Here is a 21,629-nt window from a genome sequence, read left to right on the forward strand (position 1 = left end):
AAAGTTGTTCAGACAAATCAACAACAACCCCACACCAACAACGGAACTGAGTGATATCAATATCCCCTCGCCTCGGAAGGAGAGTAAGGCTTATGTAGCTCACCCAAGGTCACGTGGATTCCAGGGAGTAATGAGGGAGAGAAAGCTCATTTCAGGATGTCCTTTCTTGATCTGGGCACGTACAATTTCCTCTCTAATGACATTGCTGCGTTAGCAAGATTTTGTTTTCCAGCTTCTTGTAAGTGGGTACCTTTTCTTCTCCCTCGTTTCTTCTCCCTGGTTGTCTTCTCCTTTTTGTTGTTGTGTCCAAAATCCCACCGCAACCTGTTTTCATTGCTGGGGCAATGTCACTCCTGGCCTTGGTTTCCTTCACAAGAGTTGATGCTCGGCCCAATACCATTTGGGAGGGGAGGTCCCATTGGGCACAACCCTTCTGTGATTGTCCTACATGCTAGGAACCTCAGAGGGACCAGAGAGCTCGAGACTCGGTCCCTCTGCTGCTGTCAGAAGACAGGGAAGGGGCAAGCCATTAGTCGAGACCGTTTAGCGACACAGGATGGTGTGTGGTATGCCAGGGAAACACATCAGACGGCAAGCACCGTGGGAGCTCGGGAAAGGAGGCCTCAAGGAAGGCTTCCTGAGAACAGAAATGTGGGGCCTTTAAGCTGAATTTGGAATTAGGATGCAGCTCCCTTGGTTACTGGTTCACACTACCACACCACATTAGCTTTATGATTCATTCCAAATGCGACCATCTTAGGACAACCATGGGCCCCTGGAGGCATTCCAGGGTGTCTCTGCTGTCTTTTTTTTGGGGGGGGCCTTGTTGGAGGGTGTCAGGCCCCAAAAGCTCTGATTCTTGCTGGGGGTCTCCTCACCCCTCACCCCTCACCCTCTCACCCCCCACCAGCTTCTTCTGAAGTGTCCTCAGAAAGCAGTGGCAACCAGGGGTCCCTCCCCACCCCACTCCCTACCGGTTGTAGGTGGGGACTGGTTGATAGAAGGACAGGGAGGCCTGAGTCTTGGTTCCAGCCCGACTACCATCTTGCCCGAGGACTTTTGGTAAGCTACCTCATCTTTCTGGTTCCACGCTTATCCATCAGTGACATACGAGGGTTGGCCCCAGACTAACGCTCCCTTAAGACTCTCACCGGCTTTCGTTGTTTCAATTCCCTGCAACTCCGGCTCACCCCACTTTTTGTCTGAGAGCTCCCCTTCCCAAGGGACCCGTGCTGTCCCTTCTGTGCAGATGCCACCCGGGGTGGGGAGGAGGGAGAGAAACCACAAGTCGTCCTCCGCCTGGAGGGACTTCGCTAACCTCTTAGTAGAAGGATAGTCTGGGTTTGGACAGAATAAACCTTGATCCGAATCTCTGCGGGTTGCAAATGTTGAAAGCCTGGAGAACCTTGCCCGGATCTGCCTCAGGTAATAAATAGAAGGTAGGGATCAAGTGAGGTGAAATGGCCAATAGTGCCTGATAATGACAGCAGCGACGAATAGCCTGTTGAGCAATCACTGCTTACCGGACACTTCTCTCGGGGCCTACGCGGGGTCTTCGGGAACAATGAGGTAGGGCGGTATCGTCATCACCCCCGTTCTGTAGTCAAGGAAACTGAGACACAGAGTCACCCCCCCGCCCCCCGCCCAAGGCACATAACCAGCAAACGGTGGAGGTGGGATTTGGAACCCAGGCAACTTGGTACCAGAGACATGCCAGAGAACATTGTTATTATTCCTGATTAATGTTACCTTGAGCAATCGAACCCTGCTGACTCTGAGATTTTCCCAGTTTGGCTGGATGCCAAGCAGGGCTGCGGTGAGGTTGGGTGCCGTCCAACCCGTGCAGATGGAGGGGCCGGGTTCTTTGATTCACACTTAGGTGGCAGATGGCCCTTCTCTGGGAGACTGAACGCTCTCTCTCTCGGGGCACCTGGGTGACTCAGTCAGCTAAGTGTCTGACTCTCGATCTCGGCTCAGGTCAGGATCTCGCGGTTCGGTTGGTGAGATCGAGCCCTGAGTCGGGCTCGGCGCTGATAACCAGGGGCCTGCTTGAGAGTCTTTCCCTCTCTCTCTGCCCCTCTCCCGCTGTGCGCGCTCTCTCTCTCCCTCTCTCTCTCTGTCTCAAAATTAAAAACTAAACATCTTTTAAAAAGACTAAACGCTATCTCATGGGCTCAGTGAGGGGAAATGGCTTGCCCAAAGTCAAACTGTGAATCCGGGTCCAAGTGAGGGGTGGAACACAGATCCCTGTCAACGGGACTCTCCCGAGTCAGAGAACCTTAGGAGACTGGAAGGATCTTGGGGAGGGACCTGCTGATTCCGTACATGAGAAAACAAAGGCCCGGAGAGAAGTAAGAGAGACATTCAGGCTCTCTAAATTAAAGTGTATGACTTTACATAGGTTCCTTAACTTTTTTGTGCCTCAGTTTCCCATCTGCAAAACGAAGGGCTAGGCCGGGGGACCTCAGCAATTTCTTCCAGATCTTTCTTCTGATCACATTAACTGCATCCAGTGGGGTAGGTTTTCTTCCAAGCCATGCTGCTCATGCCAGTGGTTCGGCTTAAGAGGGACAGGGTTCTGGAGTATTCGCTTCTCGAGAATCAGGCTCCTCTGGGGGTGGGGGCAGGGAGCTTAGTTTGAGATGCTTCTTTCATTCGGTTCCTTTCCGAGCCACTGCAGAGGAGGCCTGTGGGGCCTTGTTCTGTCACTGAACGCTAAGCAAAAGATTTGGAACAAGTACGGCCAAGGTTATCGTTCCCTTGACATCTCTGGCCTGTTTTCTTAATTCGCCTGACTCGATTCCCCAATTTCTGGAGTCACAGACGTGACTCTGCTTGCAGACTTTATATAGCTCTGAGATAGAAGGCACGTGGGGCCCGCCCTGCCCGGTCACAGGGAGGTAGAGTTGCCCAGTTCTGGGGCAGAGCTGTTGGCAACCACACCTCAGCCTGTTAGCTGGCTCGTGATGCAATCTCTCCATGGCTACCGGCCTCCACTAACACGCAGCCGCCCCAACGCGCCTCGCTCACACTTGTGGCGAGGCAACCAAGGCTCCCAGAATGGCCCGGGCCCCAGAAAACACGATGAAGTGCGTCCCCCGTGCCAGGCCCTGCCCGGCGCCCAGGGCCCCAAGAGGAGCGAGACGCAGGCACTGGGCCAGAGGAGCTCGCGGCTGCGTAAGGAGACTAGCAGGTGTGGAGGAGAAAAGCCCAAATAACCGCATCCTGAGCGAGATTCAGAGATAGCCCAGACGTGCGGCCGGCACTGGCTCCCCGCATCAGGAAAAGACTTTTTGGAGGAGGTTGTGTCTGGACTGCTTTGAGAACAAATGGGAGTCTACCAGGGGAAGGGAGAGGGCTTTGGGGGTTCCTTTCTAGATGGGGTCTCCTGACCCCATGAATTCAGCACAGGGCAGATGCCGTCTCTAAGGCAATGGTTTATAAACTTCCAAGATTATATTAGAACCGACTTAGGTGGGGGGGATGGGGGTAGATAGGGGAATTCGCATCTTTTAGTAAACGCCTCAGGGAGTTCGAACACCTGCAGTGTGTCCTTTTCTTGAGCCCCCCCCCCCCCCGAAACCCCTCGAGAGACAGGCACATGCATCCCAAATAATCGTGCGTAAAGTCCTGGCTTCCAAATGAGGGAGGGACCAGGATGTAATCTGTTATCTGCTCTTAAATTCCCGCCTTGCAAATAAATATTAAAATCCAGCGACTTACCGATTTTTGATACAAACCCGCCCTTCCCCTAGGGTTCTCTGCCAGGAAGTAGACGAACGCGAAACTTGGTGTTCCTACTGCTTTCCCATCCCTGTCCCGTCCCTTGATCACCTCACACCCCCTGCTTTCTCCCCGGGCGAACTCTCACTGATCTTGGAGGCCCGTTCCAAAAGACTTGTGGACCTTCCTAGCAATCCTTTTTATGATGACCCTTCCCCCCCCCCATTACAGGCAGTTTCAGAATAAAGAAATGCGAGCCATCTGTAGTCCCATTGTTCACATACTTTGAGTAGTTGATCGTTTTCCAGCCAATCTTTCCTCCATCAGTTGTTTATGGAATTGGGATTACACATTTTACGAGGCAGGGTACAAGACGGAGCGTATCACAGATGCATCCTCCTTTTTTCCGCACCTGGAAACGAACCTCGCTGTTTTGTTTGTTTTCTATTTTATTTGTTTACATGTATTTACTTTTGATAGGAAGAGAGAGACAGAGCACTAGTGGGGGAGGGGCAGAGAGAGAGAGGGAGACACAGAATCCGAAGCAGGTTCCAGGCTCTGAGCTGTCAGCACAGAGCCCGACTCGGGGCTCGAACTCACGAACTGTGAGATCATGACCTGAGCCGAAGTTGGATGCTCAACCGCCAGAGCCACCCAGGCGCCCCCTGTTTGTTTGTTTTAAAGTCCTGTGCTTTCGCCCAAACATTATATGATGAGCATTTTCCCTATGTCTTTAAATAATCTCCAAAAATAAGGTTTTGAGTGTGTCAAATTCCACTGTATGGTTGAACCATTATTTCTTTTCCTACTTTTGCTATTACTATAATCCCTATTCCCTAGGTTACCTATCTATTTCCCTGTTATAAATAACACAGGAATGGACGTTCTCAGATATAAATCTTGAGCACAATCTGTGATTAGTCCCGTAAGAAAGATTCCTAGACATGGCATGTCCTGGATTAAAGGGAAGGAACATTTTTAAGGCTTCTGACATCTACTACTGTTGCCTTCCAGAAAGATTGTGATGACCTATGGTCACTGCAGTCGTGAATAAGAGTGTTGTTTTTCTTCACTCGTATCCTTGCTTCGTATTATTCTTACTCATCTGTTTATTCACCTCTTATGGCCTTATCCCCTTCTGCCTTGTGTTGGAGCTGACTTTTTATATCTCCCCTCGTTCCTTGCAAGACTAGCACGGTCATGTGGCACCCCATAAGTACTGACGGGGTGCTTCTAACTCCTCCGGTAGCTGCCTAGCATACACAGATTCCCGTCTGGCCCCACAGGAAGCCTCTTCCAAACATGCAACGTGAAAACAAATTTTTCCTGATTATAAAATAATAACAAAGAAGTAAATAAGTAATGCGCAATATTACTTCCCAAAGAAAAACACTAATAACATTTTGAGATGGATTCTCCCAGACCCTTTGTCCCGTCCACACATTAGATGGATGTGTGGTGGTTTTCGTGACCCAAATAGGATCAAGTTAAACTATTTTATATCTTTCTATGTCAATCAATAAAAATTTAAATTTGTTTATGTTTCATTTTATATTTGAGAGAGAGAGAGAGAGAGAGCTGGGGAGAGGCAGAGAGAGAGGGAGACACAGAATCCAAAGCAGGGTCGAGGCTCTGAGCTGTCAGCACAGAGCCTGAAGCAGGGCTCGAACCCACGGACCATGAGATGGTGACCTGAGCTCAAGTCAGGCACTTAACCGACTGAGCCACTCAGGTGCCCCTTTTTCTTTTTTCTTGGCTTTTCTTTTCTTCTCTTCTCTTTTCTTTTCTCTTTCTTTTCTTTTTATTGCATTTTCTTTTCTTAAAATTTTTTAACAAGTAAAAATTTAGAGAGACAGATAGGATCGTGTGGTGGTTAAAAATCAGGGACCATGCACCATTTCTTACTTGATATATTTTAGACATCTTTCCACGTAAATGCTAGCTTGATTTTGCTCATTCTTTTGGACGGTTTTCTGATATTCTGGTGCATGGCTGTGCCGCAACTTCTCTGGCAATTTCCCTCCTGACGAATTTCTCCTCCATTGTTTTTGCTATTGCAAACAATGCCACGGTGAGCGCCTTTCCACGTGTACCTATGTGAGCCCGTGTGAATTATTTTATAGAAGAAATCCCTAGAAGTGGAATTACCAGCTCAGTGGGTATGTAGATTTTTTAAAGGTTTTTCGTACCCATTACCCAATGGCCCTCCATACATGTCACCCCAATTTAAACTCCCACCAGTGAGCTCTGACAGTGCCTGTGTTCCTACATCTGGAAACAAGCATCACACAACCACATGTATCATCCTGGGCCTGTCTTTTTCCGTGCATGGGTGTGATGGTATCTCTTTGTCACTTTAATTTTCTTTCCGTGGTCATGGGATTAAACAGACGCTAGGGTAATCATATGTTCAGTGATCGTTTGTATTTCTTTTTTTTTAAGTATGTTTACTTGGCAGTTTTTTTTTTTTAATTTTTAAGTTTTTATTTTTTTATTTTTGAGAGAGAGCACATGAGCAGGGGAAGGTCGGGGGTGGGGGAGGGGACAGAGGATCTGAAGCGGGCTCTGCGAGGACAGCAGAGAGCCCGATGTGGACACTGAGATCGTGTCCTGAGCTGAAACCAAGAGTTGGACGCTTAACCAACTGAGCCACCCAGGTGCCTTAATCGTTTGTATTTCTTACCAAAATTGCCTGCTCATTGTCCTTTCTTGGTGTGTTTGACCCGTCCTCTTGTGTTTTTCTTACTAATTTGTAAGTACTTCATAATATTAATTATAGTAAATCTCTGTCTATGTATATGTTATATATTTTTTCCCTATTTTATTGATCTTTTTTCAACCACTCTTCTCTTTTTTCTTCAGCTTGGACAATTTCCACTGGTCTATCTTCAAGTTTACAGAACTTTTCCTCTGGCCTCTCAATTCCACAAATAAGCTCATCCATTGAATGGTTTAATTTAAAATATTCATCTTTTTTCCATTGAGAATTTCCATTTGGTTCTTTTTTTTTTTTTTTTCTTTCAAATAGTTTCTCTTGCTCGGCTAAAAGTTCTCTTTTCACTTGCTATTGCCATATTTCCCCATATTTCACTGAGCCTCGTCCCGAGAGCTGCTTTAAAGTCCTTGTCCAATAATTCCCACAGCTATATTGGTTTAAGGTTACTCTCTGTTGTTGCCTTTTCCCTTGAAGAATGGGTCATGTTTTTCTGGTTCTTCCTATGTTGAGTCATCTGGGACTGCATCCCAGGCATTGAGTATGTCTGGATTCTGTTATTTTATTTCAGCAGCCTGCCTGGGCTGGGTCCAAACTGCAAACCTCGTCTCACCCTATGGCAGGAAACAACTCGAATCTCAGCTCATTTCTTTTATCTTTAGCCGACTGCTTGCTGTCTGCTGTATACATGCATGGGTCAGAGTCGCCCAGAGGCTTGGGCAGAGTTTATATACATATCTGGGATTTTCTTTCTCTGACTCCTTCCCTCCAGGGCTTCCCCCTCACTGTCTAGTGGCCCTGGTTGACCCAGGCTGCTTCTTGGCTCCTCGGGTCAGAAACATGTGGGCTACCCATTGAAGTTTTTACTGCCCTGCACCTCGCCCCAGATGTGGTCTGACTTAGGGCAAAGTCACCCAAAGTGCAATTTGCCCCATGCTGGCTCCTTCCTCCAAGTTCAGACTCCTTTCCAAAATCCTTCTGTTTTGTTCACGCTCAGGGAGTTGTCTAGTTTTTTTTAGTTTTTATTTTCTTTTTGTTTCTGGGGGTGGGGGGGGCTTGTTTTGTTTTGTTTTCCTTTTCCGAGTTTATTGTTACCTGCGGAAGGGACCACGTACAAGGAGCTTCTTCTTCTACACTTTGCTTGCTTGGCTGGTATATGCAAGTTTAATATCTTTGCCTAGTCCAATGTGTCGATCTTTTTCCTTTATGGTTTCTGAGTGGGCACTCGGCTTCAAACTCTCTCCACCTCACGAGTATAAAACGCTGTGTTTCCAAGTTGCATGGAAGTTGGATTCGTGTCCGACGTACAGTTTCTTCTAGTTGGATCAAAGCTGCCAAAGCCAAGGCTAATGTAGTTGCAGTGGGCGTAGAGAGGACAGGAGAGGGCAGAACCACCAGGTGGGATGACGGAGACATCGGCTAATTGGCTATCCCTGGAGACGCGACTGAGCCCCGCAGATTGGGAGACGAGGTGACGCGGTTGACGAAGAACATCTTTGCGCTGGCGTGTGTCATTCTTCAGCCAGACCTCAGCCCAGAAGCACGTGGCTCTTAGCCAGACCTGTCACTCTTGCTGCAGCCCCATTTATTTTCAGCTGGCGTGAGATACAGACGTGTTTCCCAGCAGGACGCGCAGGAAAAAAGCTGTGTGGGTTTCCCTGCTTGGATGCTCGCTCCCACCGGGGGCCATTCTGCTCCTCAGAAAGGCAGTAGAGCATCGTGGTCGAGGACCCAGGTTTGGGGGTTAGGGGTGCCTGGATCCAAACTCTGACCGTACCGTTGGAAGCTGCTAAACTTCCCCGAGCCTCAGTTTCTCCTTCTTGTGAGATCGGCATCAAGGCGCTGTTTCCTAGCGCTGTGAGGACTTAGGTGCTCGGCGAGGTTTAGCACAGTAGCTGGCGCAGGGGAAACTCGCTCGGTGACTAAGGGGCGCCGCACTGTCAGGCAGAGGCGTGGTATTTTGCCGCCTCCTGCCGCCTGGCCTTTGGCCAGCTCTGCAATCTGTGGTTCTGTCCGCAGGAATTTCCACGTCTGGAACGAAGGCTGGTTTGTGCGGACTGACCTGGGCCCCTCGTACAGTGGATGGCAGGTCCTGGACGCCACCCCCCAGGAGAGGAGCCAAGGTAACCCTCCAGCAACCCTGCTTACCTCCCCCACCTCTGGGTTTCGCCCTATGTCCCGGCCTCTCAATTCTGCGCAGCAGTGGACGCGGCTCAGGAAAGCCACCCGAAGGCTCGATGGAAGGAAAGGAAGGCTCGATGGAACGAAGACAAAATATTTTCAGCATAGATTTCCCATCCTAATTTTCCTTGGCTCAGGCTGCTACTTGGACGAGTGGCTTCCCTGCGCCCACGCGACTGTTGTCACTGCTGTGGAGGCCCTGGCACGTGCCAGGCGACAAGGGGAAGACGCCACGCTCTGCCAACAGGGATTTCCCCACACTGCCTCGAGGAGCCTGTCCCTCCCATCACAGAAACCTTCCGGTCCCCTGTTGCCCAGGGATTTCGCCCAGAGTCCCCCGCTCAGCTGGAGACCTCCGTGATCAGGGCCCCCAGCGCCTCTGTCCCCTCCACGGTGCCCCTCTGCCAAGCCAAGCTCTCCTCATGCAGGCTGGCCCCCTCCCTGTCCCGGTGCCCAGGGCTTCGGCTCCCACTTCCGGCCTCTCCCTTTGCGGCTTGGGCCCCAGACTCTCCAGGAAGTTTTCTTCTTCCCGCTTGTGACCCGCGGGCCGTGTGTCGCGGGCTACGTTCATGTTGAGTGTCACGTGAAACTGTATCCTGTGTATCCACATCTACACCTGTCTCTACCTATCCGATCCACCTCGGCCAAGTGCGGGAGGCGCGAGGGGACAGGCAGGGCTGGGGAGCTCAGAGGAGCTAGACCCCTGCGGGCTGGGTTTAGGGTATTCTTCTGGGAATAGGGGGTGAGGATTTGGGAAGGTAGAAAAGGGCACAAGACGGCAAGATTTTCCTCTTTAGGAGACAGCCCCCGGGGCGGCCAGCGGGTTGCGGGACTGGCCAGTCTTCCGGAGAAGTGCCGTCTGAGCGGGGTGTCGCCGCGGCAGATGACAGCACCCCCGGGAGGGCCCGTGCCGAGGGCCAAAGGAGTGGGGCAGGCAGCCGGGGCCGAAGGAGTCTCAGGGGGTAGAGGCAGAGAAGCTGCGTCGCCGTGGGCGGCCTCCCCGGGGGGGGGCTCTCGCCCGCCTGGCCTGGCTTTGGCACGCATCCAATCTCTACGCCTGGGCCACCAGGGGTGTTCCAGTGCGGCCCCGCTTCGGTGACCGCCGTGCGAGAGGGTGACGTGAACCTGGACTTCGACATGCCCTTCGTCTTCGCGGAGGTGAACGCCGACCGCATCACCTGGATCCACGACGCCCGCAACAACACCCAGAAGCAGAATTCCACGGACGCCCGCAGCATCGGCAGGTACATCAGCACCAAGGCCGTGGGCAGCAACTCTCGCATGGACATCACGGAGAAGTACAAGTATCCAGAAGGTAGGAAGGGGGCACGGCCCCTGGGGGCTGCGCCGCCCAGGGCTGGGCGGTGGGAAGACGGCTTTGAGGGCGGAGGAGGGAGAGAATTCCTCCTCCCCCTCCTCCTGTGCTCTCAGCCCGTTCGGCCTGAATGGGAGGACTGCTCCCTGGCGCCTAACGCCCAGTTCCTCCGACTGTTTCCAGTGGGGACGGAACCATCACAGGCAGACGCGGCGCCCGTGGAATGTTGCCGCGGGGCCTGGCAGCTGGCAGTGCGGCTCCTCTCCGGCCGCGTCCCTTTCCCACAACTGGGGTGACAGCCCTGCGATGGGACACCACGGGGAGAAACACGACTCCCGTGGGAGGCTGCCCCGGGGACTTTAGGAGAAATTGCTAGCCTCCAAGAAACACAGGCGGGAAACACTGTCCGGACTCCGAAATGGGCAAAGCCCCCGAAGATGTGGGTCCCTGCCTCGGTGCTCCCCTAAAGGGACCCAGAGCACGCCCTGGAGTGAAGCCCAAAACCCTCACAAATGCTGGCTGTTGGTGTCGGCTGCAGCTCACAAAAGAGGAAAGCTGAGCACGGGAGACGGGGTCTGACTCCCAAGTCTGGTGGCGGAGGGCGGGGAACCTGCCCGGGTAGTGGTATTTATGGGCATTTGGAAGCATAGGCCTAGGGTAATGAGATCGGTAGCCTCAGTTTGGTCCCCAAGCTGCCTCTGCAGGCCATCCCCAGGGCTGGGACCAGACAGCCCTTCTCTCAGTCAATAAACATGGACTGAGACCCAGCTGGTGCCCGCTGCGTGATTGGCTCCGGGGAGGCAATGAGCGACACAGCGGACAGGGGCCCTGCCCTCCCTGAGCTCACAGGCCAGGGGGAAGGGAGATGCCGAAGAATTTTCAACACTGTCATGACGTAGAAACAAGGGTAGGGGCCGGGGGGCAGGAGGTCGGTTCCCGTCATACATCTATAACCAGGAGACCTCACGCAGGAGTCTTAGGATCTCTGATCCCCGGCTCCCTCCCCGGTAACATGAGAACAACGATGCCTGTCTTCAGTAGGATTTAAATGAGCTTGTGCAGGGGCGCCTGGGTGGCTCCTTCGGTTGAGCGTCCGACTTCGGCTCAGGTCACGATCTCGAGGTTTGTGAGTCCGAGCCCCGCGTCGGGCTCTGGGCTGACGGCTCGGAGCCTGGAGCCTGCTTCGGATTCTGTGTCTCCCCCTCTCTCTGCCCCTCCCCTGCTCATGCTCTGTCTCTCTGTCTCCCAATAATAAATAAACGTTAAAAAATAAATAAATGAGTAAATGAGCTTGTGCACAGGAAGGGCCAAGAGCAGTGCCTGGCACAGTGAGGATGTATTAAATAGTGGTGATTTTTATCAACTTGGACTTCCGTCGCTGCACTGAAATGATGACCTCCCAAGGTACCTTTTGAAGGGTACTGCTCCCTTGGACACATGTCCCGTGGATTTCCTTACCTTGCTGTCACACCTTGATTCTGCTTACTGAGGGGCTCTGCCTATCCCAGCCAAACCTCCTCACCAATGGAGAAGGGCTGGGCCGTGGCCAGGTTGGGGTGAGTCCATGCAGGACAGTGCCCCAGCCTCTGCGTGACAGCAGAGCTGATGACTGTTGTCCCCGGTTCTCCTTACCTAATGATGCCGGCCGGCCCGTCTCCGAGGGCCCCGGGGAGGAAAAGCTCATAAAATGGGTTGCTAAGCATTTGCGCAACGTCAACACCAAGGGAGAAGACAGTAGCAGGAAGCTGAGTCTTGAGTAAGCTCAGCAGGTGACCTATATAGGTATCTGGGCTCTGCGCCTCGTTGTGCAAACACGCCTGCTTTGAGGTCCTGGGGACAGAAGGCTCAGCTCCCTGCACAGACACCAGCCCTGGGTGTGGACTTACAACTCTGCTAGAAGATGGGAAGGCACCAGAAAGAACCCAGCCCACCAGGAGCTTTCAGCTTGGGTAATCTGGCTGCCTGTCTCCTTTTCAGTAGGATGTTCTGGGGGGGAACCTTGGACTACGGGTATAGACACGTGGGGACTGGCCCTCTTCTCTGCTTCTAACCCCATGATTAGACCAGTTGCTTGGATCGGTAGCGTCTTCTCTTAAGGCCTTCCTTTTAACACGATGGCCTTGGATGGGTTGGCCTCTGAGGTCTCAGCCAGTTGTTACGTGTAACTTACGGGAAAGGCCTCGCTAAGTTGTAAAGTGCTTACGATAAGTCATCTGGTGTCTTAAAAATGTCACAAGTTGGTTGGGGAAGACGGGGGCCATTAAGTATGGTCTGCAGATACAAACATGGGAATCCTTCCTTGTGTATGTCTGCCCACATTCCTGGAGTGTCAGTGCACCTTCTCCTTGATCTTGGGTCTATCTTCAGGTCAAGGCAGGGAGCCTTATGTGAACTGTGTGGCCACCATTGGCCCAGAGGTGTGGAGGTGGCTACTCACCTTAATGCCCAAGAGCCACGACCTTGAGGGTCACCATGGCCATTCTCCAGGGGCCATCTCTAACGGTCACATTTAGCAGTGTTCACAATCTGAGTCGGAGTCAGAAAATCCATCCTTGGGGTTTTAAAACCTGGACTCTCTCGACAATTTAAACTAGTCATAACACGGAACCAAACCGACCACGGGAAGTTCTTTTTTGACATGGACAGAAGTGCCACTCTTTGACCCCAAAGCACCTCTAGAAACAAAGCAGAATAACACGGTGAAGTGGTTTGGAAAAAAAAAAAAAATTTTTTTTTAATGAAGCCAATTCTAAATCATCACCTTTTTTCCCCTCTTTTTGCTTATGAACTCACTCTAACATTTTTTGACTCCGTTTTTCTTACTTTTTCTGTTTTAAAAGCTCCTTTCTTCATTTTGAGTGAGAGAGCGCGAGAGCGAGCGTGAGAGGGGAAGGGGCAGAGAGACAGGATCCCAAGCAGGCTCTGTGCTCTCCTTGCAGAGCCTGGCGTGTGGCTCGAACTCACGAGCCTTGAGATCATGACCTGAGCCAAAATCAAGAGTCGAACGCTTAACCAACTGAGCCACACGAGTGTCCCCGTCACTTATTTTTAAAGTACCTGCTTGTTCTCGCCAGGGACCTTTTATCCAAACATAAACAAATAAAACAAAGAAAAGGGGCACGAAATCTACACTGATTAAGCTGAGCAAAATATCAAGCCAGATGGTAACTTGGTGCAGGTGTCGCTAAAGCTTTCCCCACTGAAAGGGAAAGCGCCACAGACTGGTGGGTCTGTGAGCCTCGCGTTAAGGAGGATGAAATGGAGGTCCCGAGAGCATGGCCACTTGCTTCGATGAGAATCGTGGCTCAGTGGGCAAAGCCAATTAGTCCCAGGCTGCCTTTCCAGGTAGAGCGCTGTCCTTTGTCCAGGCTCCACCCCCTCCCTGAGATGTTTCCCTCTTTTCCAACCACACAGGTTCCAGCCAGGAGAGACAAGTGTTTGAGAAGGCTTTGGGGAAACTTAAACCCCGCATGGCTTTTGGTGCCACGTCTGCGAGACACTTGGAAAGAGAGGGGAGGGAGCCCAGCATCTCTGGGAAGTTCAAGGTCACTGGCATCCTGGAGGTGGGCAAAGAAGTCAACATGGCCCTGATACTCAAAAACCTGACGAGCGACATGAAGACGGTGACCGTGAACATGACGGCCTGGACCATCGTCTACAACGGCACACTGGTACACGAAGTGTGGAAGGACTCTGTCACAATATCCCTGGATCCCGAAGAAGGTAACTCGCCCTGTGGTTTGTGGGGACGCCATGCATCCAAGGCGGCTCGTGTTCTTTTGGGGTTGGAGGGTTCCTGTTGGAACGGATTCAGCTAAGAGAGGAGCAGCCCATGGTCGCTGTGGTTAAGCCTTGGGTTTTGAAGTTTTGAAAGCTGTCACAGTGAGAACAGTGCAGGTCAGGGCGGTGCCAACCCAAATCCTTCTACACCCCGGGGGGGAGGAAGGAAGGAGGCTTTGGCAGTTAATAGCCACACCGAGACGTCCCTTGCAGGTACACGCACTTCGCTCAGCGCGTGCAGAGAGCTTCTTCACATCCTCTCTCATTTGATCTTCTGAAACGGGCAGATTTCAGTATCCCCTTTCCCAGAGGCAGAAACTGAGGCTTGGAGACATTGTGACCTTGCTTTAAGAGCTTACGCGTCACAGCTAGCGGCAGTACGGGGGTCTCAGCCCTGGGCGTCCTGATGCTAAATCCAGGCCCACCCCCCATTTTCTAGATTATATGTCTGCCTACCCCTCCCACACGCCTCACCCCCACCCCCACCCCAGCGCTCCCCACCCCCACCCCACAACGAAACACTTTTCAGATTTGCCCCCGGACGGGTCGCAATACAGAGCAGGGTCTTAAACCCTTGTCCAATGTTCCTTCCCACACCGCAGCCACGGGGGAAGCTTCCCGATTTCCCTCGGCAGTGATGGGTGTTCTTGGAGGCCAGAGAATCTGGGAGGAGCAGAAACTCCCCGGTCCTGGGTAGCGCAGATGGGAAAGGAGCGAGGCGGAGCAGAAAAAGGCCCAGCGCTCTGAGAGGATTAGAACGCAGGCGTGCCCACGTTGGCAAAATCCGCCAAGCTGTTATGAAAAGTTGGGACTTACAAAGCAGATTAACAAGGGTGGGGTGGCTATTTGCTTCCCATAATAAAAACTGATTAATTATACAGCCCGTCTTGAAAGAAGAGCTCTGTCTGTAGGGACACTGAGATGTGTTACACCTGTCAGGAGGCTGCAGCCCTAGCAACCTGTTTTCTGGCAGAATTTCAGCAGAAATCTTCCCCCCTCCAGAAGCAACCGCCAGGCTGCTGTCTCCCTTCAAAGCTCTAGGGGAGAGCTATTTTTGTGGACCAGAAAGAATTCACGCGAGAGAAGGGGCTGAAACAACAACTCACTCTGCACATCCAACTGTACAGTCGAGGCAGGCCTCGTACATTCCTCCAGTGCGAACAGCCGAGGCAGCTTCCCTCTCAAAGGGCATAGGGGTGCCGGGGTACCCCGGGCCACCCAGCATGACCCCTGGTAGAGAGGCGGGAATGGCCTGGACCACAGAGGAGGGAGAGGGGACCTGAGACTTGGGAAAAGCCAGGGGAATGGACAGAAGCTGGGGGAGGCATTTCTACCCGAAGGAACCTTGTGGTTTGGCCACCATGTGTCTGTGTGGTCAAAGGGACAATGAAAATCACTCAGGGCTCTTTCAAGGGGGAGGTGAGTTGGGCTCAGTGATGCAGGGCCAGACTGACGCATCGGAACGTTATTTTTTTTCTTTTCTGTTTAATTTATCGTCAAGTTAGCTAACATGCAGTGTATGCAGTGTGCCCTTGGCTTTGGGAGTGGATTCCCATGATTCATCACTTCCATACAACACCCAGTGCCCATCCCAACAAGTGCCCTCCTCAATGCCCATCCCCCATTTCCCCCACCCCTCCCCATCAACCCTCACTTTGTTCTCTGTGTTTGAGAGTCTCTTATGGTTTGCCTTCCTCTCTGTTTTTACTTCATTTTTCCTATTCTTTCCCCCTTATGATCACCTGTTCGTTTCTGAGCCAGCAAGGAGCTTTTTGAAGTGGCATGGGAGAGGAGGAACATGATTTTGGAGGGGGTGGGTGGGGGGAGCGCTTCCGAAGCCGCGTCCGCCTGGTGTGTGGGGGGGACTCGGAAGCAGGAGAGACCAGCGGTGGCGAGGTGGCTCGGGGGCCTGTCGCAATAGAATCCCAGGCTATTCGATTTCTTCAGCCGATCCCTGGCTTCCCTTCCTAGTTAAGATTTTGTTGTCATCGCCATTGTCGTCATCGTTAGGCAATCGGCTAACATTTGTATTCTTCCCTGCCCTCTGACATGTTCCAGGAAGGGAAGTGTCTCCAGCCCATCCAACCCATCCTCCTGGGAAGCTGCCCAGCCAGCCGGAGTCCTGGTCCCTCCCCAGCCTCAGCTCTAGAGGCTGCACAGAACAGGGGCCTGTTTCCCACCGGGCCCAGCAGGGAGGGCTCAGTCAAGCCCCGGGCTGCAGACATTCCCGGCCGGCTCCCGCAGGCTTGGCTTGGTATCATCAGCTCTGAAGGTTCCAGAAGTCCACCCCCCTCTCTCTCACTCTGCCCTCCCCGGCTTCTCCTTCCAGAAATACAGCATCCCGTGAAGATTACATACGCTCAGTACGAGAAGTACCTGAAGGCAGACAACATGATCCGGACCACCGCCGTGTGCCAGGTCTCCGACGAGGCAGAGGTGGTGGTAGAAAGGGACATCATCCTGGACAACCCCAGCCTGACCCTGGAGGTAAGGGGGGCGGTGAATGGGCGCCTCCCCAGCCAGCCCAGCCCTACCAATACCCCCAAACCGCAAAGCAGCTCCTTCCCCGCTGAGAGGGTCAGGGACCTAGGTCCAGCCTCCGCCAAGTGGATGGCCCAGAGCTCCCGCTCAGACCGGAATCCTTGTTTCTGGTAATAAACAAGCACATTTGCCCCTGGGCTTCTTCGGATCAGGTTCCAGATGCACTGGGGGCATCAGCTGAGAAGCCGCTGGAGGGGTTCCTCAGCTCTGAGCACCTGCCGTGTTCTGGGCAGGGCCAGGCTCGAGAATCACAGAGACTCACAAGGGGTGGGTCTAGCCCACAGTCTAGCTGCTGGCCACGTTTGCAGAGCATCGTCTAGACTGTGCTTCAGAGTGGGCAGTGGTCCCCCACCTCAGAAGGGCAGCCCCTGTCCTGGCCAGGGAGTTTAGGGGAAAGCAGAGAGGGGCAGCCGTTCAGCCCTTGGGCCTGACCTTGTATCCAGGCCCCACCATTTACCAGCAGCCACCCCGAGTTAAGTCCCTTGATCTCTGTGGCTCCGTTTGCTCTAACTCTGTCATCGCGATAAAATACCTCCTTTGCAGGGGCCATTTCCCCAGACAAGAGTTTCCTGACGCGCCCCCTCCCTGCCCCGCCAAATAAGGCTCGGTCTCCAGTTATACGTCCCCGAGAGCCTTCTGTGCTCTTACTTTATGGCATCTGTTCTAGTTGAAGTTATACCTGTATTTGTGCACTTTGATCTTGGCTCCGTTCTCCTACCCGTCTGTAAACTCCACCCGGGGAGGCGCTGCCCCTGCTCTGGGCCCATCACTGGCTCCCTGCTGCCACATCTTAGAAGCTAATCAGATTTTGTAAAATAATCATGAGCAGAGCAGGGCACTTGGCTTCCGGCTTGCCTTCTTCCCCACCCGCGCGTCCTCGTCGTCAGCCGGTGCTTGTCCCCCGTGTGCCAAAGCCTCTCCTGCTTCCCAAGGCATTTCCAAGAACCGCGCATCCTCTCCGTAGACGTGATGGACAGCTGAACCTGGGAGGGGATGCTGGGTAGTAGCTGGTTCAGTTATGAAAACATTCTGTGTTAAAATGATCAGTGGTTAAGTGAAGGTAATTTTCCCCCCATTATACTCCTTTATCCAGTATCGTCAAATATTCTTATAGCTTTATCTTTTTTTTTAATTTTTTAATGTTTATTTATTTTTTTCATTTTTTCAACGTTTATTTATTTTTGGGACAGAGAGAGACAGAGCATGAACGGGGGAGGGGCAGAGAGAGAGGGAGACACAGAATCGGAAACAGGCTCCAGGCTCTGAGCCATCAGCCCAGAGCCCGACGCGGGGCTCGAACTCACGGACCGCGAGATCGTGACCTGGCTGAAGTCGGACGCCCAACCGACTGCGCCACCCAGGCGCCCCTATTTTTTTCATTTTTAAAGCTCATTTATTTTTGAGAGACAGAGAGGCAGAGCATGAGCAGGGGAGAGGCAGAGAGAGAAAGAGAGAGAAACAGAATCGGAAGCAGGCTCCAGGCTCTGGGCCGTCAGCACAGAGCCCAACGCGGGGCTCGAACTTAAGAACCGTGAGATCATGACCTGAGCCAAAGTCAGACACTCAAACCACCGGAGCCACCCAGGCGCCCCTGTAGCTTTATCTTTTCTCTTTTATTCAACACTGTTGTGCAACACTGTTGCTTTTGGATTTCCATATCAAGTGGCCTTTGTCTTTGAAGAGCCTATATCTTTAGAAAGGAGATCAGAATACAAATAGGCTGGAAATGTGCCACCAAGAACTCTCTTACTTAATCTTTCAAAAGGGCATCTGATCTCTCTTCTTTCGGACATCTCTGTGCGCATTTGCTCCTAACAATCTCGCCTTGACATCAACCTGCAGAGCACCACGCACTCTTACCTTGATTTGAAAGAATCCGTGCACAGCTCACTCAGAGCAGGGTGCGGACTTTTAAACCCGTGAGGGTAATCTGTATGCAAAGGTAACCATTCGGATGAAGTCCCGTTCTCTAATCCAGCACGGATTCGCAGCAAGCATTGAGGACGTTATACGGTGGAATCAGACCACGAAATCTGAACTTTGTCCCAAAGGGTGATGTCCCTCACGTTGGCCCGTGAACCACTGATAATCAGATTCAGATTTCTGGTGGCTCTTATCCTCCCTTTCGGGTGCACATACAGATTTGGGTCAACGGGGCGGGGTGGTAAGCAGGAATAATGCAAGAAGAACAAGTAACACGAAAACCGAATATCAGTGTGAACACTACGTCAGTGTTTATGTATCCATGAGCTTATCTGGCTCCTTCTTTGGAAGGCAGGGAGGGACAGAAGCCCAGCTCTCTCTTCGACAGCAAACAAATAGTCCGGGTTGCCTTCCTGATGGGAACCTGAGGCTTCTCTGGCCAAGGACAGTGCGGGGCGGGAGCCCCGTCCAGACCACACGTGACACACAGGGAAAACTTTGGCTCCAGAAGTTTCAAAGGACATCGATAGACCGGGGTGTCATCAGAGAGTGGCCTGAATTGAGGGGCCCAATGCCATGTCCTGTGGAGAGGAGCATGAGGCTCTGAGTGGGGGTCTGAGTGGGCTCGGGCCTCCCAGGGAGGGGGCTTCCAGGCTGGAAGGGAAGAAAAAGACCGGTGAGTGGGAGCCTCAAAGAAAATACTGCTTTTCTTTTTTTTTTTTTTTTTTAATTTTTTTAATGTTTATTTATCTTTTGAGAGCGAGAAAGAGACAGAGTGTGAGTGGGGGAGGGGCACAGAGAGAGAGGGAGACACAGAATCCAAGGCAGCCTCCAGGCTCTGAGCTGGAGCTCAGCACAGAGCCCCACGCGGGGCTCGAACTCACGCACGAGTGGGGGAGGGGCAGAGAGCGCGAGAGAGAGAATCCCAAGCAGGCTCCATACCGTCAGCGCGGAACCCAACGTGGGGCTTGAACTCACAAACTGTGAGATCGCGACGGGAGCTGAAGCCAAGACTGGGGGACGCTTAACCGACCGAGTCACCCAGGCGCCCCAGGAAAGTTCTAAGTTCAGAATGAAACAGTCCCCCGCCCTCTGAGCAGCCCACGTGGAACGGGGCCGTCCTGGGAAGCAGGGCTGCCCTTCCCAGCACGACCAGGAAGAGGGGCAGAGAAGACAAAGTGCTCTCAGTCACTACAATGTGCCGCCTCTTCCTCTGAGCCTGGGGTCCCGTCGGAAGCACGGGGCCTGGCAGCAGTCTCCTAGGAAGCCCCTGCAGGGGTGTCTGCCCGTCACTGAGCCGTCCACCCAGCCTGCGTGGGCTCTCACCAAGTGGCAGGTGAGGCTAGCAGCCCATGTCCTGACTCCGGCAACCCTTCTCCTCGTAGGTGCTGGACCAGGCCCGGGTGCAGCAGCCCGTGAACGTCCAGATGCTCTTCTCCAACCCGCTGGATGAGCCCGTGAAGGACTGCGTGCTGATGGTGGAGGGCAGCGGCCTGCTGCTGGGAAGCCTCAGGATTGAGTGAGTGCCAGGCCTGAGGGGCCAGTGTGGGGCGGTGGGAGGGGGTCGGAGGCGGCCTCCCCGCAGCCCCTGGGAGAGTCCGCACGCGGGCACGCACGTTTGCATCTGGTGTGGGGGTTGACCAGACTTGAACTCCCGGGAAGTCCAGATCACCGGCGCTTGGAGCCGGTCCTCAAGGGCTTTCCGTATGTGGGAGATCATGGGGCTCCCTCCCTCCCCGGCTGAGGGGCCCCAAGCTAGCAGGGGGTGGGGCATGACTCAGGGAGGGAGCCAGAGGGAGCCCCACCAGCTCAGGACTTGAGGCTGCAGGGGGCCCCTCTAGCCCGAGGTCCACGAACCTCGCCATCAACCCTGACGGCGCGCTTCCCCACCAGCGTGCCGACCCTGCGCCCCAAGGAGCGGTCCCGGGTGCGTTTTGAGATCCTGCCCACCCGGAGTGGCACCAAGCAGCTGCTCGCTGACTTCTCCTGCAACAAATTCCCTGCGATCAAGGCCATGCTGTCCATCGACGTGGCCGAATGAAGGGCTCGAGGGGGCCCCATACAAACTTGGGTAACACGGGGCAGGCGGCGCTCGCCTGAGGAGTGAGCCCTCCCGCCCATGATGTCCAGCCTGGGAAATCCACGACGTCCCCCGAGCCGGCCCGGACGGGACCCCCAGCCTCCGGCACACGCACGCCCCCGCCCCCCACCCCCGCCTTTCCTGGGCTGGGCTGGCTACCTCCCGCCCTGAGACGCATTCACTTTTGCACGTTCCCATGAGCCCCGTGGCCCTGCTCGGCCCTCAAGGCCAGCAATGCTGCAGGACAGAGTGGCATCTGACCCAGCGACTCTCTGAATGGCTGTGGGGGAGGAGACAGTCCGGAAGATTTGCTGATCCCAAGCCTATGCAGTTGGGACATTCCCGCTCCTCCCTCGGGCCACCGCGGGAGGCACTGTCCCGCACTCACACTGTCGTGGCACTCACATCTTTACACTCAAAATAAAAGTTAAAAAGAACACAATCAGCACGGGCTGTACTAGACTGCTGCTTTGCCTAAGGTGGTGGAGGAGGAAGGGGGGCGGCGGCCATGTTCTTTTGGAGAAGGGATGACCCAAGGACATCTTGTTCCCCACATGCCAGTGTCCAAAGGGAGTGTGGGCTTGTGTGGGACAGATCACTGTTTATTCACTGTTCAGTGAATAAACTTTCTAATAGGATGTCCAAAAATAGACGAGGTTGCCCGGAGAGGGAGCCCCTTGTCCCAGGCAGGCTTTGCGTGCTCTCTGTGTGGCTGCTGGGCCGAGTGGGAAGGGACCTCAAAGTCCTCCCTGGAACCCTTTTGCAGAGGAGACTCCCGGAGAGGCCCAGCCTCTGCTCACACCAGGCTCTTCCCTCCTCAAAACCACACCTCTCCTCCTGCAGCCAGGAGGCCACAGCACTGCTAACTCAGCCGGAACCTTCTCTGCCTTCGCACACGCTTTGGTGGTTCCTCGGTCTCCCTGCCCCTCGAAATGACCCCAAGCAGAGCCCATAGCTTTCCGGTCCCTTGTGCTGACAGATTCCGTTTTGGCAATCGTACCGTGCTCTCTTGAGTCGGCCAGTCCGGGCTAAACAGAAGGTTCTGCCTCAACGTCCAGCTCAAAGCGTCTGCCTTCTGCTCAGCTCAGGCCCGACCTACTCCTCCTTCCTTCCCCCTTCCCCTCAGATGGCTTGATCCACTGATGTCGGCCAGCGTGTGAAGGCAGGCTTTCGCCACTACGTGTTCCATGATGGGGGCAACATGGCCCTTAGTTTCAGCCCCCAGAGATTCACCCCACTACTTCTAACCGCACCGGAAGGTCCTGTGCTTTTTCCTGAGCGCACTTGCCCTTAGTGGGGTCCCCTGGCCCATGGGACGCTCGCAACCTCCTTGATCCACCAAAAGGGGTGAGCTGGCCGGCCCCAGCTGCCTC

General features: G+C 53.5%; 1 protein-coding gene across 1 annotated transcript in view; it reads left to right on the forward strand.

Annotated features, from left to right (window-relative positions):
- TGM3 (transglutaminase 3) overlaps positions 1–20,217 on the forward strand; it is a 38,337-nt gene extending 18,120 nt beyond the window's left edge. The window contains exons 8-13 of the mRNA XM_047069161.1: positions 8,456–8,559; positions 9,687–9,932; positions 13,347–13,655; positions 16,042–16,199; positions 19,562–19,695; positions 20,070–20,217. Of these exons, the coding sequence (XP_046925117.1) occupies positions 8,456–8,559; positions 9,687–9,932; positions 13,347–13,655; positions 16,042–16,199; positions 19,562–19,695; positions 20,070–20,217 (1,099 nt within the window). The remainder of the gene's footprint in view (positions 1–8,455; positions 8,560–9,686; positions 9,933–13,346; positions 13,656–16,041; positions 16,200–19,561; positions 19,696–20,069) is intronic.
- The last annotated feature ends 1,412 nt before the right edge of the window (positions 20,218–21,629 follow it).

The sequence above is a fragment of the Lynx rufus genome, unplaced genomic scaffold (assembly GCF_022079265.1).
Source record: "Lynx rufus isolate CCGP_SWC_20201006 ecotype Redwood Valley unplaced genomic scaffold, mLynRuf1.p SCAF_8, whole genome shotgun sequence".
Lineage (NCBI taxonomy): Eukaryota > Metazoa > Chordata > Mammalia > Carnivora > Felidae > Lynx > Lynx rufus.